At 62.9% G+C, this 16,532-nt stretch overlaps 2 protein-coding genes across 2 annotated transcripts in view; both read left to right on the top strand.

The window, feature by feature from the left end:
- The window catches only part of LAD1 (ladinin 1), an 18,901-nt gene extending 15,807 nt beyond the window's left edge, over positions 1-3,094 (top strand). The window contains exons 8-15 of the mRNA XM_007456165.1: positions 201-273; positions 361-498; positions 774-860; positions 1,132-1,416; positions 1,643-1,748; positions 1,852-1,970; positions 2,702-2,914; positions 3,032-3,094. Coding sequence (XP_007456227.1) covers positions 201-273; positions 361-498; positions 774-860; positions 1,132-1,416; positions 1,643-1,748; positions 1,852-1,970; positions 2,702-2,914; positions 3,032-3,094 — 1,084 coding nt within the window. The remainder of the gene's footprint in view (positions 1-200; positions 274-360; positions 499-773; positions 861-1,131; positions 1,417-1,642; positions 1,749-1,851; positions 1,971-2,701; positions 2,915-3,031) is intronic.
- Positions 3,095-9,024: 5,930 nt separating this feature from the next.
- TNNT2 (troponin T2, cardiac type) overlaps positions 9,025-16,532 on the top strand; it is a 10,643-nt gene continuing 3,135 nt past the window's right edge. Inside the window, exons 1-7 of the mRNA XM_007456141.1 lie at positions 9,025-9,062; positions 9,861-9,871; positions 13,660-13,725; positions 14,076-14,108; positions 14,899-14,932; positions 16,040-16,100; positions 16,292-16,408. Coding sequence (XP_007456203.1) covers positions 9,025-9,062; positions 9,861-9,871; positions 13,660-13,725; positions 14,076-14,108; positions 14,899-14,932; positions 16,040-16,100; positions 16,292-16,408 — 360 coding nt within the window. The remainder of the gene's footprint in view (positions 9,063-9,860; positions 9,872-13,659; positions 13,726-14,075; positions 14,109-14,898; positions 14,933-16,039; positions 16,101-16,291; positions 16,409-16,532) is intronic.

Genomic DNA, 16,532 nt, shown 5'->3' with positions numbered 1-16,532 from the left:
GCTGAATGGACTGTTTCTAGGGAGGACAGGGGAGTCCCTGGGGTCTGTAGATCATCACCTTGGCCAAGTCATTATGGTCTCACTCGGTGACTGAGGCCACACTCTCTTTGCCGAAGCGCTGGGGGTGTGGGCGCAGGCCCGGTCTCCCTTGGGGCGGGGGTCTCACCTGGCTTGTCTTGGCCTGCCTTCCCGTCCCGCAGCAGCAGCATGAGGATCCCGGCCAGCTCCTTCACTCTGGGCCAGAAGCTGGAGAGATACCACACAGCTGTACAGGTGGGCGGGGCCGGGCACCTGCCCTGTGTGGTGGGCGTGGTTGGCACCCACCCTCAAGGGTCAACGGCTTGTGTTCTCTGCTCTCAGAGATCAGAGTCAGTCAGGTCTCCGGGCCCCTCCCGCGCTGAGTTCTTGGTGGCTCCCGTGGACGTCGCCAGCAAGCGCCACCTCTTTGAGAAGGAGCTGGTGGGTCAGGGCCGGGAAGGACCAGCCTCCAGCCGGAAGGTGAGTGGCTCAGGCCGATGAGGCTGGGTGTCTGCAAAACCCGGCCCCTGGCCTGGGCAGTGCCAGACAGCTCTGCGTCTTCGTGCGTCAGTTTGGGAGAACCTGCCGCTGACTTGAGTTCCCTGCCACTCCTGCTTGTGAGCCCCCGTCCCCCAGGCTGTGCGCACAGCCCCAGTGAGGGGGGCGGGCCCGGCGCCCTGGGCTGGATGGGTGTGGGCAAGGTACAGGCCTCTGGAGATGCCCACCCGACCCCGAGACGGAAGCTCTCTTTTCAGGAGAACTTGCGGCTCTCGGGGGTTGTGACATCAAGGCTCAACCTGTGGATCAGCAAGACGCAGGAGTCAGGAGATGGGGACCCGCAGGTACCCCGGCCCTCCCGAGGCCTCACCACGGGCCCTTTCGTGGCACAATGACCTGTCAGAGGAGGGGCAGCCCCAAAAGTAGTGGACGTATTCTGGGCGTGGGAACGGCGTTGGATAAGCCTGCGGGCTAGAAGGCAGAGAGGAGGAGGGTCTGGGGTCCTCCCTCTGGAGGGGGAGGGGTCTGGGGTCCTCCCTCGGGGCGGGGAGGGGTCTGGGGACCCCTGTGCCATAAGCCTGAGCCTCTGGTCTCCGCCCTGATGCCTGCAACCAGGAGGTGCAGAAAGAGTCGGCAGCCGCCAGGAGGATCCAGTGGAGGAAGAAAGCAGACTCCACCCTGGATGCCGAGGTGAGAGCTGCGGGGGTGGCCGCCCTGCGGAGACGCCACACGCCCAGCGCCACGCGCACACCGACTGGCCTGTGTTTGCACAGCCCCCTTCTCAGGCTGGGTTGTCCCAACCTGGGGAACGCTGGCTGCACCCTCCGCTGGCTTCGCTTCCCCACAGCTGTGCAAGCCCCTACCCCCCTCAACCAGCAGATCTGGGGCCTCTGGCCCAGTGTGGGTGCAGGGCTTGGGGAAAGGGGTGCCTTCCTGTCCAGCCCTAGGAACCCGTCTTGTGCTAATAGCCCTTTGCCCCGTAGGTGTGAGAAGCCTTATCTCATCACCCCCGCTCCCTTTCTGCCTCGGACCTGGGACCAGGAACGTCGGGGGCACTCAGCCAGCTCCTTCCCTGCCCAGCCTCTGGGGCAGGTGTGCCTGGCCCCTTGTCCTGCTGTGGGCACAGCGGATCCTGGGCCCCAGCGCCGGGCTGGGCACAGCACGACTCTCGTCCACACCTCAGGCCTCGGCGTCCTGTCCAGAGACGGCTCTTCCTGCTGGTCCCTTCCAGGGTCAGGGGCGCCGTCCTGCAAGAGGCCCCGGGTCCCTGCCTGGTCTGAGCCCAGCAGGTGTCTCCGTGTACCTCTCAGAGGCCGGTCCACCCACTTCGGCCAGGCTGGAAGCGTCGCACTGTCTTCCTGGGCCCCGTCCCCTGCTTTGTTCTCCCTCACATCCCCACCCGCTGCTCTGGCCAAGCCATCGTGTGCTCCCCTCCCCCTGTTCTCAGGAAAGAGGTGATAAACTCATTCAGTCTCAGGTGTAAGTGACTGATAATACTTTAAAAACGCTTCCTTCCTGGAGGCTTTGCTGTTAATGGGGACCGTCCGCAGTGTGCGGGGAGGGCTGTTTTGGCTGCGGGTGTGCAGGGGGGAGGCGTTGCCCTCATCACTTGTCCTCACGTTTAAGGGGGTTGCTACCCAGTTGTCTAGCATGGTGACTTGAGGGGGGGCAGAACTGCCACAAACAGTGCCAGACCTGCCGTCACACCCCAACACACACGATCCCCAAATCCGGTCCTCTGTTCCCCTAACCTCATGGCTCCCGTGGGCTTGGCGGACACTGGGCCGGCTGAGAATCTAGGACAAAGCAAACTCGGAAAGTCTGGTGCCTGTCAAAACCCTTTGTGCTGTAGTGATAAAGGTAGACGTGTGCGGGTATGTGTGTGCACGAGCGTACGTGCGTGTGCATGTGTGTACGTACACACACACGTGTATGTATTTTCTTTTAATCGTTAGAACTAAATGAACACTCTGTTCCCAAGTGCCCCGGAGCCAGCTGCAGGAAAACGGGTGCAGAGCCCACGCCCTTCTACCCCCGGCCCAGGCCCACCTGGGAAACCCCAGGGCTCCTCAGAGCACAGCTGGAAGGGTCACCAGGCCCCCCCAGCCTGTGGGGCAGACACGGCCAGCCTTGTCCAGCCTCTGTGATTCTGAGTGAGGCTCCTGTCTTGCATCCTGGGCTCCAGGGCACAGGATGCCCTCGGGGCCCTGTCCATGACCCCGGGCTGGCCCGCCTCCCGCTGGTGGGCTTCCTGTGGCCGGCCCTGTGCCTGCCCGGAGCCGGGGGGGCAGCAAGACCTGGAGGGCCTGCCTGGGACGCCTGCACCCGCTACCGACTGGAGTTCCAGGACGAAGCCGGGGGCGGGGCAAACACTGCCCGGAGACGTGGGCCGTGCCAGGTGGGCCTGCCAGGAACTCAGGGTTCAGGCAGGTTTTTGAATGCTCCCGTTCTAAACTTGGGAAAGTCCCAGCAGATGAATTTGTCCAGCACAACTGTCCTCTAACCCTCCCTCCAGCGTGGAGACCCGAGAGCGGGCCGAGGGGCTCCTCCTGGTCCTGGGGATCTGGGTGTCCGGTAGCTGTTGCCCTCGGGGGTGGAGTCCTTGGTGCCCGCACCCGCGCACTGGGGTGCCCATCAAGGGCTGGCTGCCGGGCAGGGTGTGGGGGACAGCACCCCACGACTCCTGCCCCCTTGCACTCGTGCATCCCACACACGAGGGCCCTGCACGCACCCTTATCGGGGGATGGATGCACGCCCAGGACGACTTCAGCTGGTGACATTGTGAGGACAGAGCGTGCAGCCTGGGGGTGACTGGGTGACAAGGTGGGGGGAGGCCCCTGGAGGAGGTGACAGCCCACTCCCTCCAGGGACAGAATAGGCCCCCACCCTCCCACCCACACTCCGGGCCCTGCCTGCTGCCTTCCTGCCCGGAGACCCGGGACCTCACAAACAGCCTCTCTTCCTGAGGGTCCTCAAATGTGCAAAGCACCACACCAGCATCTGCTTCTTCCAGTAAAATTCTGGCCAAGCACCATCTGTTCTCTCTTCGTTCCCCTCTGCCATTAGCACGAGGAGGTGACGTTACATCTGTCTGCAGGGACGGGGCGTCCACGGCAGGTCGGATGGGTGGCTGGAGGGTGGCTAGACTCACCGGCTGAGTGACTGCTGCCCACGGTCCGAGTCAAATTCCCACCTTAGGACACTTACTGAGAGCCTCACACAGTTAGTCCACGGATGCCAAGAACCTACCGGGTTTTCCCCGTGGGGATTCAGGTGGCCAGATCTCTGTCCCAGGCCTCCGTGCGAGCAAATTACGTCCCCCGTGAAGGATTGTTGAGCTCACAAGGAGCCCGCCAGAGTAGCTCAAGTTAAGGGAGGACTTAGGAAAAGCGATTCCTAAATTCCAGGGCATTCCAGGCCAGGACACAAGGCGAGGCTAGGTCCTGGTGGGCTGCACCAGGACAGCGGGGGATGGGGCACCCCCCTCTTTCCCGACTGCTTGGCTGCACTCACTGTTCCTCCCTGATCCCCGGGAAGCCGGCAGCAGGCCTGTGGCTTCAGCCTGCCCCGCCCCGGATCTGCTGGCAGCCCAAAGGGCCACGTGGCAGGGATTGAGCCTGGAGGTGGGGAATCAGACCACTGGGCTCAGAGGCCACCGGGGACCATGGAAGGACAGTTTCAGCTGAGTGACGGGGCAAGTCTGATGGCAGAGTGGGGGCGGGGCATGTGGAGGACCCTTTCAAGGGCATCGGTGGTGGACGCGGCATGTGGCTCCCAAGGCAGCCACGTGTGTACAGGCAAACTCCAAAGCCCTGGGCGCTGGCCTCACGGACCTTGTGATCTAGTGGGTTTAGTGGATGACAGTCCCGAGTGGCCTGACTTTAAAGCCGTAGTGGCGTGAAATTCAACCGTGTTCCTGCCCCTCCACTCAACCAGCTGCCTCTTTGAGGAGAACCCTCATTCTTGGCTGGACGTCCGACCTTGAACCTGACCTCCTGTATTGGGTTTAACCCCTGCTCAGTAAGGAGGGCTTGCCACGTGGCTTGGGGGGGTCAAGGAGAAGACCCACTCTGCAGATGTGCTCACTGAGGCCAGCAGAGCCTGCCTCCCCCACAAGGCTGCTCGTCCTGCTAGAAGCAGCCAGTAGCCTGGAAGGCGCCTTCATCCTCAGCATCACTTCAGTCGAGCTGCAGACAAGCCCTGCCTCTGCTCCCGAGACCCCCGCCCAGAGACTGACAAAGCGCCTTGTGCCCCCGGCCCCGCCCCTGCCCCCAGCCTGCCACCCCAACGCTGGCATCCACTTTATTGGGATTATCAGGACGGACAGCTGCTTTGTGTTACATGCCTGCTGCCTCCTGTCCCCTGCCTATCTGTCCTGGTTTTAAATAGCTTATCTGAGCAGCTGGACGACCACATGGGCTTATATGGCCTGGGGTGCATGTTCCCTCAGCCCTGTCCCCCGGCACCTGCCAAAATAGCAGCCAGCAGACCCGCTCCCCCTGCCCCCGCCGCCCCCCCAGGGTGTCTCCTGCCGCACATTCCTCCACTGGGGGACTTGGCTCCGGGCCGACCGAGTGTCTGCTTAAAGCCCTCTCCATCCCCTGCCCTCGTCCAGACCCTGTGAGGCCGCGGACACCGCAGGACCGGTCTTCGGCAGCTCCTGCTCTGGGTAAGGCTCGGGCAGGCTCTGGAGAGCGGACGGGTGTCCTGTGGCCTGGCCCTTCTGTCCTGAGTCCCCGAGTCCTCTCTGAGAGGGTGTCAGAGCTGGGGGAGGCCCCGTTCCCTTGGGTGCTTCCGAGGAGGTGTTGCAGGGACAGGACTCAGACTAGTTTAACTGGCCCTCAGTGAGAGGTTGGAGGGTTGGGTTTGAGTCTGGGATCTGTCACTGAAGGGTGGTTTTGCTGGAAAGTCTTGGGTGAGCGGCTTTCCTTCCCCGGGCCCCAGCTTGCTCATTGGTAGGAGGGATAGATAATTGCCAGGCCTCTGAATACATGATGCTCCAGCCCATGGGGACTCCCCCTCCAGGCAGAGGGCCCCTGAGCCTTCCCAGGGAAGGGGTCCCTCTCCATCCCCAGAGAGCAGAGTGAGGCTTTGTTTGCATCAGTCAGAACAGTCCTTGTGGCTGAATTCTCTTTTCCCGGAATTCAGACACTGTCCTGAGGCAGCAGGGGCCCCTGAAGGCCCCTCCAGGCAGACACGGGGTTCATCCGCCCTCCCAGACCCAGGACTGCACCCCTCCCCAGGCAGGGCACGGGCTGAGCAATGGGGAGAGACCCCTTTGGGAGACCCCTTCATGGGGGTGGTGAACCCAGCTCACTGGGTTAGAGGGTTAACCCTGAGTCCAGCTGCCCCCCACCCCAGGGTCCCTGCGAGTGTGACCGTTGCCCCATCCACCTCCATGCACCCCGGGGGGGGCGCTTGCTCTAAGCTCCTCCGGAGGGAGAGCCATCCCCCCTTCTCCTGGGCAGGCTGAAGACAGACCGGGAAAGGGGCTGCCTGGAGCGTGGGGAATTTCAAAGCACATTCCTGTCCTAGCGCAGCTGGGAAGCACCTGACCTCCTGAATTCCTCCTCTGACCCGGGTATTGGGTCTTATAGGGCAAGGCCTCGTTCTCTCCTGGCAGAAGGGGAATCTGAGAGGATCAAGTTGCCCACTGCCCCTGGCCTAGCTCTGCCGGTGGGCTAACAGCTACAGGCTTAGGAAGATTCCAGTTGAATGCTGGGGACAAGGGCTGAGGGATGGGACCCCCATTCCTCTGTTTTATAGACAGGTTAACTGAGGTCCAGAGAGGTTAAGTGACTTAACTAAGGTCACACAGCAAAAACTGGGTTTTAAACCCAGCTCTTCTGACCGCATGGCCAGCATTCTCTCTGCCTTCTATCATTTTTGCTTTACTCCCCTAGAAATGTGCCCCCACTCTCTTGGCTGTGAGGGAGACCGGCTAGAAATCAGTCTGTGGTGGCAGGTGGGGGCCCGGGCGTGGGCATTCTGGTACCTCGCCTGCCGGGTTCTCGACTGCCTCCAAGCTGGAGCCCCGCCCGGGCCCATCGACTTCCTGTCACCAGTCCCCTGAACAATTGTCTTGGCAGCATCCTCCGGTGGAAGCCCCCCCCACCCCTTCTGGCCTCCCCCCCTCCCGAAAGCCCCCCCCCCCCCCGCACACCCCATGGCCGGCAGGCTATTTTTAGGAGCTGGACAGCGCTCAGAGGAGCAGGGGGCGGTCTCCGGGGCTGTGCCCGATGGCTTTGAGCCGGTGGGCGGGCGGGCAGGAGAGGAGAGAGAGACCCCAAGCCCCAGTCTGGCCACGCGCCTTCCCTGGGAAACCTCCCTGCGCCGAGGTGACAGACTCCACCCGGGGTTCAGGCAGGGGCTCCCCAGTTCTCGGGCCACTGGTTCCGGCTACTTCCCTGGGGCTCCAGGCAGTGTTTCATCTGCCAGACCCCCACCCCCTCTGGGCTTGGGGCTCTCCCCCTGCCACTCTCCCCACAAGGCCCCATTTGAAGACCCTCTGGGGTGCGTCTTCTCAGGACACCCTACACGTCTGACATCTCTTCTTCTCACCCACTGCCACCCTCACCCGGGGGAGCCAGCTTCTGTGCAAAGCTCCCTGTGCCTGGCCCCGCCCTCACTGCCCCACCGACTCCAGTGAGGGGGGCTGGCGAGGGGGGCTGGCTCGCTGCAGCGCTCGCCCTGACCCAGGAGGACTGGATGAACTGAGCCAGGTTCAAAAGAGCAGCCAGTCCAGGCTGGCCCCCCCCCCCCTGCCACTCTCCCCACAAGGCCCCATTTGAAGACCCTCTGGGGTGCGTCTTCTCAGGACACCCTACACGTCTGACATCTCTTCTTCTCACCCACTGCCACCCTCACCCGGGGGAGCCAGCTTCTGTGCAAAGCTCCCTGTGCCTGGCCCCGCCCTCACTGCCCCACCGACTCCAGTGAGGGGGGCTGGCGAGGGGGGCTGGCTCGCTGCAGCGCTCGCCCTGACCCAGGAGGACTGGATGAACTGAGCCAGGTTCAAAAGAGCAGCCAGTCCAGGCTGCGGCGGTCTTCCGCCAGAGGGGCCACGGGGCAGAGGCTCCTTCAGAACTTCTTGGCCTCAGAGGGGCTGCCTTGCGGTGGACATCACGCCACCCGCCAGAGTCGTGGCTCACTGCGTGTCCGCAGATGGGTGCCTGGGGCGGGTCTCGGCCGGGACAGTGGGGTGTGCGGTGACAGGTGGTGTGGGCCTGAGCACCGCTCTCCGTGCCACTGTCACCGCGGGCTGAGCCGGAAGTTGGTGGCTGCAGCACCGGGTGCCAGTGGGGCAGAGTCAGGAGCAGCCTGGCATCACCCCTTCGGGGAAGAGGGGAATGAGGTGTAGGGAGGTCAACGACCTTTCCAGGGTCACAGGCAAATGTGAGATGGAGCCAGCGTTCGAAGCCAGGTCAGCCTCCCAGTCCCGTGCGGGCAGTCTCCACCGCTCCCTTGGCTTCTCCCCGTCATTGCGGGGGAAGTGACGGTAAAACGCTTTCCTCGGTGTCAGCGTGGTCCTCACAGACCTCTGGGCCGGGCAGCCAGGATGCAGCCACTCTGTCTGAGCTTTGGGAAGTCTTTTGCCCCAGTGCTCAGCTGATAGGAGAGTCTTGATTTTCTGTTCCTAGCGCAGTGCGGGGGAGAATTTCAAAACGAGAGCTTCCCCAGAGAAACTCAGCACTGAGTTGGACTTTTTATGAGCCGGTGTAGATAAACACGCTGCTGTGAGAAATGATATGAGAAATGTAGACCCACACACACTTCCCAGTGTCCCCCGTGGTAACACTTGCACAGCCAGGTCCAAATCACAGCCGGGACACGGAAGCATCATCCGTGATCTTACTTGGATTCCCCGCTCTGCTCTGACTTTGTGTGAGTGTGAGTGTGAAATTCTCTTCCGTTTTGGCCTGTGCAGGCCCGATGATCCACCACCAGAGATACCAAGCAGTTCTAGAACCGCAGACGTCCCTCGTGTGCCTTTTCCTACCACGCCCACCTCCCTCCCAGCCTCCCCACGACCACCAATCTGTTCTCCATTTCTACAACTTTGCCGTTTCGATAATGTTCCATCTCTAGATGGAACCACATGCCTCGGCTTTTCCAACCCCCAGGGAGACTAATTCCCTGGAGGTTCGTCCGGGGGTGTCGGCTGCACCCCCGGTTTGCTCCTTTCTGTTGCCTAGTCACCGTCCATGCCACGCTGGGCCACTCCCAGGGGAGACTGCGTGAATGGGGCAGTGCCCGTCTCCCCTGGTCGCTGGGCAAGGCTGGCAAGGCTGGGGAAGCTTAGAGCTGGGGTTCAGAGAGTCACCACGTGGTGCAGGGGTTGCTGTGCCCCCGACAGAGGAGGCAGCGGGCTCTGCTGCCGTCACAGGCGGATAAGGGGCGGGTGGTCAGCGTCTCGGGTGGACTGCGGGCCCAGCGTTCCTCGCAGAGCCGGGAGGCCGGCCCTCCGCCCGTGCTGACTGTTCCTCTCTCCGGAGGGAAGCGGAGACCATGTCGGACGCGGAGGAGGCGGTGGACAAGTCCGAGGGGTGAGTACCGGGGTGCTCCTGGGGGGCCGTCCCCTCCGTGCACCTGGCCTGGGAGATACCCTGGTGTGGGCCGGGGCTGCGCCCCTCTGGGGGCCCGGGGAGACCTGCACCCCTTCGTTTCCAGCCCTGTGCCTCTGGGCTGCCCCACGGGGTTGGCAGTAAAGAGCCCATTCCCGGGGCAGTGGGCTCCTGCCGGGAGCTGGGCCTCCCGAGAACGGACCAGAGAGGTTCCGTGAGGACCCCGAGGCCACAGAGCAACCGTGCCCCAGGAATCCACCTCAGAGCCCTTGTAATCACTGCCCCGGGCAGCCGCTGTTCCTGCGCTGCACTGTCCCCTGCACTGTCCCGAGCGCCGGGTAGGGGGCACACGCTGGCGGCCAATCAAACAGTCACCTCCTGCGGGGAGTGGGTGCACAGGAAGGACACGAATGGCGGCATGGCTTGGACCCCGCGGACCTCCCTCCTGGGCGCGGAGCATGGAGGGCCTGGGGGTGCTGCGTGGAGGGGCCCCGCACGCCTGCGTGGGCTTGGACCCCGGGTGGAGGGGGTGGACAGAGCGCAGGGGACCAGCAGCTGAGCCAGGTTTCCTGGGGGTGGTCAGAGGCGGCGGGACCGGAGGCTGGGCCAGACCAGGCTGTGCGGGTGGGCAGAGGAGACGGACGCCAGCACCCAGTGCAGAGGGCAAAAACTGGGGTCATCTTTAGGAAAAGGCCAGGGTGTGGTGTGGGGGTGTGGGGGTGTGTACACGTGTGTGCAGTGTGTCCTGTGCTCCTGACGGCATCTCCCCTCGCACCGCAGGGAGCAGGAAGGTAAGCGCATGCCCCACGCTCACTGGGCAGGACAGTCTGCTTTGAAACTGATGGTCTCTTCTCTCCTCTCTTGTGGCCGCGTCTCATCCCTGGAGCAGAAGGAACCATGGAAGGTATGGGGGACGGATGGCGGGGGAGGAGGGGTGGCGTGGAGGGAGCGCATGGTCCCCGCCTCTCACTCTCAGCTGAGCAAAGACCCTCCACCAATCCCAGCACCTAGCTGGGATCAGCCCGAACCCTGGTGCTCAGGTCTTGGGGCAAAAGTTTTAAACCTGTCTCTGTCGCCCACCAGGTGGTTCACACGGAATCACTGCTTTTTTTCCAATTAATTATTTTTGCTGTTTTCTCTAATTTTTTTTTTACCATGTAAAGTTTTAAATGCACATAAAAGTGGCAAAAATAGAATAATGCACCCCCCCTGCACCCATCACTCAGCTCAACAGCCATCAACTTACAGCCCATCTTCTCTCACTTACTCTGTCTCTGCCCAGTATTTTAGAGCAGACGAATCATGCCCAGACATCATAACATCATCCCACGCTTACGTAGCTCAGTATGAATCTCTAAAACATAAGCACTATTTAAAAAACATAGCCATAATACCATGACCACACCTAAAAACGTTCAGTTTAATGCTTTTCCAAATGAGATTATGAAGGTGGTCAGGTATCTGAGACACGTCGCGTAGACATGAAGACATTGTCGCCCGGCGAGGGTCCACTCTGACCCTCGGATCTTTGCCCTTCCTACTTGTTGATCATTTTCATTATCATGGTCTCCTCAGCGTGGTGCCCCTTCTCCCTGCAAGCACCTAACCTCCCCTTCCTCCCGAGCACTTGACACATGCCAGTGGTCACGAGGCCTCTCTCTGTCCCCACAGTGCCCCCAATTGGCCCAGCATGGCCCTGGGGCCCCTCAGTCTTCTGCCCCCGGGAAAGGGTGGATCCTGCCCCTTAGAGGCTCAGCAGATCCTCAAAAGCATCATGTCAGCACATCGTGCATGGACATTAGGAGGAGGGTCTCTGGGAGAGAACCAGGGGGCTTGGGAGCTGACCCTTGTTCCCGAGTCTTCTGGGGAAAGTGGGGGCCTCTTGCATTTGAGGCTGTTCCAGGGGTACCTGACCAAGAGGAGGCACAGAGACACTCACAGGAGAACCCAGCGGGGAGGGCCTTGGGAGTCAGTTCTCAAGGAACACCACTCACATCACAGGCTATTTGAATATTTTTTGAGTCAAAAATCTAGCTCCACCTTCAGTTGTGTTTCCTGCAGAGACTCTCCTTTGCTTTGGGGGATTTGCCAGTTCCTGGCAACAGGTTTCGGGGGCTGAGATTTGAGCCACAGACTCTGGATTTGGTACCAATCTGCCTGCTACCCACAGCAGGATTTGGCTGTGAATTAACAAAATAATTCTCCACTGCGATGGGGGTCTGAGTCCCTGGAGCGTCCGCCTTGCTTGCAGTGAATGGACCACGCCTGGCTCCCTGGTAGCTAAGTCCCCGGCTGCCAGCGACCAAGAGAGCGAGGTCTGGAAGGGTGTCACTAAGCCTACAGGATGGATAATCCCAGGACCTCTGCTTCCTTCAGGAGATAATAGGTCTACAGGCAGTCGGCCTTCCTAGAGTGGGAGTGCTGGGCCGTGCTTCCTTGCATGGGGCAGCTTCCTTCCAAGTCCGCCCTGTGCCCGCCTCTCCTGGAAACTGGAGACGTCTCGCGGGTCCCTGAGAGGCTCCTTCGGGGTCGGGGTGTGTAGGGGTCTGACAAGGGTGCGTTGTTCCCACTCTGGGGCCTCTGTCCCCGCAGGAGGGAGACGGGGGCCCTGGGGTCTGGAAGCAGGAAGTGGCCAGATACCCTGAGTGCCCCCCCACGGCCCGGGCACAGTCGAGCATCACGGAGAAGGGAGTGCACTTATTTCCCCTGTGCCGACCCCTGAGGCTCAGGGAAGCCACCGGAGCGGGTCTAGGAGTTGGTGGGTCAGGGCCTGGGCTCAACGGCCCACAACCGCGCCACCATGTGCCGTCCACTGCTGCCCCGTCCTGCTCCCAGGCTAACTGTCTCACCTCTCCCCTCGTGGCTGCTGCTCCCCGACCTCAGAAGAGGAAGCCTGGAGAGAGGACGGGACAGCGGTGCAGCTTTGCCTGTCCCTGTGCTCCCAGCCTGTCGTCCCAAGTTGCCCCCATGAGGAGGGGTCTGCACCGGGGTGGGGACCTTTGTGGAGTGGCCGGGACCACGCCCCTTTCCGTGCTTCCCGAGAGGGACCCAGGCTGGCCAGTCCCCCACCCGCTCCAAGTCCAGGATCCAGAGGGGACCAATGTCCGCCCCGCTGCACACACACTGTTCTGTGCTGGCTCCTCCCTCTTAGGGGACAGCCCCCCCCACCCCCCACCGGGCAGGGAGGCCGGGGTGGGAGGGGCCTGGGGACAGAATCATGGGGAGAGCAGCTGGGGGACTGGAAATAGCCCGAGCAGAAAGGACGGGATGTCAGCCTGCAAGTGTGCACGGCTGCAGGTGGACGGGGTGGGGTTGGGGGGCACAGACTCGGACTGAATTTTAGCGGGAACTTTCTGGTAGTGACATCTGAGGATGTGGGGGCAGCTGGGGCGTTCCCCCCGGGGGTATTGGGCGCCCACTGGGCGAGGTGGGAACTGAAACCTCAGACAGGGTGGGAGAGGTGTTAACAAGATGGCCTGAAGGTGGATCCTACACCTGGCCCATGTCCTTGCTAGCCAGCCCTCCCCTCTCACCCCTTCTGGAAGGATCTTCTTTGAGGTAAGGGTCCTGCAGGGATCAAAGAAGAGGACTCTCCAGGCCTCAGAGAGGACTCAGACCTAGAACAAGAGTGGAAGCAGGGGGTGTGGAGGCAGGGGGTGGAGGCTGGGGGTGGAGGCAGGGGGTGGAGGCTGGGGGTGGAGGGGAGTGTGGAGGCTGGGGATGGAGGCAGGGAGTGGAGGCAGGGGGTGTGGACATTTCCGTGCTGGCCTCACCTCCCCCGCACCTCCAGGCTTTCCAGCCCCCCTGCCAGGAGTCCACCACATGCAGAGCCTCAGTCAAGGTCTTCATCAGCACCCGCGGCAGGCGATCCCTGTGCCTGGCGCCATGCTGTCGAATGTGTCTATCCACTCGGAGTGCCTGACTAGGGCGGGGTCTACACCCTGCCAAGCAAGTGGATGAAAACAGAAACCCCCCTGACTCTTTGGACCGTGCATACGTCCACATGCGGGGCAGCTCCTTCACCCACACGCAGTCCTGCTTTGGTCTCTTTCAAATACAGATGAAGGGTCTCCAGGGTCTGAGCCCAGGACAGGCGCTCCCCTGACCCCTGTGGTGCCACATGGGGGGACGGGGTGGGGAAGGGGGGCTGAGTCGACAGAAAGAGCCCGGCAGACAGCCCCCACCCCTTCCCTGGTGCCGCCCAGCACCCGCCTGGCCTTCCCAGAGGCCTCCAGGTGCAGAGCCGGTCTCCAGGCCCCTGAGAAGGAGCTGATAGTAAATGTTTTAGGCTTTGTGGCCACCTGGTCCCTGTGGAAGCCGCTCAACTCTGTTGTGGCGTGAAAGCAGCTTGGGCCGTGCTCCAATAAAACTTTATTTAGAAACAGTCTGGGGGCCAGATTGGGCCAGAGTTTGCGGACTTCTGGTTTAAACCAAAGAACAGAGTAGCCCCCGTCTTGTCACATCAGTCACCCCCAAATTCATGTGGAACCTGGATGTCGCTGGGCCCCTCCCCACACCTCCGCCCCGGGCTCTGCCTGCCAGCACGAGCGCGTTCACTGTGTCTGGTTCACTTCTCCAGAACAGGAGGAGGACGTGGCAGAAGAGGCTGGAGGCGGGACGGACGCAGAGGAGACCAACACGGAAGGTGAGGCTCCGCCCGGGCCGAGGGTGCGCGGGGCTCTGTCCTGGAGCCCGGGGTGGTGAGAGCCCCAGAGCCACTCCTACAGCAGCAAGAAATCCGCCTGGACCGAGCTTTGCAGCCTGGGCGGCCACTCGCCCTGTCGGGGCTCAGCCCTCGGTCACCCTGTCAGTAAACGCTGGCCACGTGCCCCTCTGCTGCCCAGTGGTCTTGGGCCCAGGGCAGGTGCAGACAGACAGCTCCGGACCCCAGACCCCCACGGGGCACACTTGGCTGAGGACCTGTTGCGGGGAGGCTCTTGGCAGGGGTTCGAGCTCGGAACCAGGACCTTTACTGGTTTCTCATGTTCTCTTTAGAAGGCGGAGAAGACGAAGATAAAGAGGCTGAAGGTGAGGCCCGCTGGGCGCTGGGAGGAGGCGCTGGGGGGCCGGGGAGCCCCTCCAGCAGCTTGTGGGAGGCCCCAGGGGGGCGGGGGAGGGGCTGGGGAAGGCAGGACACGACTCGGTGACCATGCGTGTTTGGAGGTCGGGCTCCTCCTTGCAGAGAAGCTGCCCCGGTGGTGCCCAGGGGAGAGGGGCGATGTCCAAGGGCCCAGGCAGGGCAGGGCAGTGGTCACAGCCACGTCCACACACGAGGCGCCTGGAGCCCGGCTGAACCATTTGAGGGTGGGGAGTCTGGGAGAGGAGATCCCAGGCACGGATCACTGCTGCGGTCATTGTTGGCCGGCAGCCTTCCCCAGGGGCCCAGGGGGCCCCAGTCACGCCTCTGGAGGGGCGCAGCCAGTGGGTCTTAGGGTCGCACCCCATCAGCTTCCTGGTCCTGGGCCGCCAGGAGGTCTGGGGGCAACTGAGGAGGCAGAGGCTCGGGAGGGGACTCTGGGCCCAGGACCCCCAGGGACCGTGCCCTGGACCCCTCCTCACTGTGAGGCCAGCACTGCTGAACGAGAGGACTGTGCGTGCGTGCGTCTCCCGAGGCTCCCCCGGGGAGCAGCCCCGAGAGGGAGTGTGGGGTTTGCAACCCTGCGGCTTAGTTCTTTGGGTGTTCCTGCAACCCGGGGCCGGGAGGGACTCACAGGTGGATGGGGAAACGGAGGCCCACAGGTGCCCGGCTCATCGGGGGCAGAGTGGGACCAGATCCAGGCTTCCTGACCCCGTGGCCGTGTGCTTCCCTTCTCTCCAGATGGCCCAGTGGAGGAGTCCAAGCCCAAGCCCAGGTGAGTGGTGAGGCCCTGGGAGCAGAGGGCCCATGAGGGAGGACAACTGGGACAGGACCGCAGTGCACGGTGGCACAGCGGGCATAGACCACCACGTATGGTTTTGCAGGTTGTGCAATGCACAAGGCTCTCTGCCGTCTGCTGCCAGCGTGTGTGGGGTCGGGGCGGGGGATGGGGGCTGAAATCCACCCACACTCCACCACCAGTTCCGGGCCCTGCCCCCGTCAGCACTGTGTCCATCTAGAGGAAAATGATGAACTCGCTGGGCCCTGGGTGGGCACCTCGTCCGACCCTGCAGGAGGGCTAGGACTCCATCCCCAGTGGCTGAGGTGGGGCCGGGGGGAAAGAGGGAGGAAAATTCGGGGAAGCCAAGCGGTGAGTGTGTGTCAGCCTCGGCGTGTGGTTCAGAGCGTCACCAAGGGCCACAAAGGGCAACTTGTGGCCGCACACGTGACACTGCCTGGGAGCTCTGGGTGCTGGGTGGGATGGGGGTTTCGGGAACGCCAAGGCCGCCAGCTGACGGGTGCCTCAGCACACGCAGGCGTCTCCCTGCGGTGCCTTTCGGCTCGAGTGGATGGTCTGAAACCAGCCCGGCCTGAAAGTCCAGCCCCTTCCCCTTTCCCCCGCTGCTGTGAGCGCTGCAGTGTCTCGGTTCAGCCCCACACAGATGAGGCAGACGGGAAACCAAGGCCCAGCGCCCGGGGCCTGAGTCCCACGCCAGTGTGGGAGGGGGGTGGGGACCAGCGTGGCCTCCTGGGCTCCTGGGGAGGTCCCGTGGGTCAGCCAAGCTGTCACCTATGCAGCCTCTCTACTTGCTGGCTGGTGGTTTCGAGCCAGGCTCTATGTCTCAGAGTCTCGGCTTCCTTGAGTGAGATGAGTGGTTCCTACCCTGTGGGTAAACGCGAGGGCACGTGCAGGCGCCGTGGGACCCTGGTGCTGAGCGGCCTGGGGGCTCCTGTGCGCACGCCGGCCATGCCGGTGTCACCGTGCTGGTGGCTGCGCAGCGGCGGCCGCGTTTCTGGGAGGAGAGGGCCTTGCCCGCCCCAAAGCACCGCAGCCCCTTGGTCTAGGGAGGGCTTGGTGCTCACGCCTCCTTCTGCCCACCAGGCCGTTCATGCCCAACCTGGTGCCGCCCAAGATCCCCGACGGGGAGAGAGTGGACTTTGACGTGAGTGGGGGCTTGGGGAGGGCAGGCCCCCTGGAAGAGAGCTCAGGACCTCCTGGCGGGGGGGAGGTCACGGGCGGGGGGCACACAGTGCCCGACGGTGTCCTGGGTCCGGCCGCAGCTGCTCTCCTGGACCCAGGCCCCTCCCCCCGGCATGGGGGCGGTGGGCAGCCTCTGAGCCCCGCCCCCCGCAGGACATCCACCGGAAGCGCATGGAGAAGGACCTGACCGAGCTGCAGACGCTGATTGAGGCGCATTTCGAGAACCGCAAGAAAGAGGAACAGGAGCTGGTCTCCCTCAAAGACAGGATCGTGGGTGTCGGGCGCCTCCCGGGGCCGTGGGGGTGGGGGGTCCAGCAAGAGCCCCTGGGGACCCAGCGCCCTCCCCCCGAGGGCTGGAGCGAGTCATCATCTCTGCCCCCCACCTCGCTCCCCC

Source organism: Lipotes vexillifer, unplaced genomic scaffold, assembly GCF_000442215.2.
Source record: "Lipotes vexillifer unplaced genomic scaffold, Lipotes_vexillifer_v1.1 scaffold1201, whole genome shotgun sequence".
NCBI lineage: Eukaryota > Metazoa > Chordata > Mammalia > Artiodactyla > Lipotidae > Lipotes > Lipotes vexillifer.
This window is presented reverse-complemented; position numbering and strand designations above follow the sequence as displayed.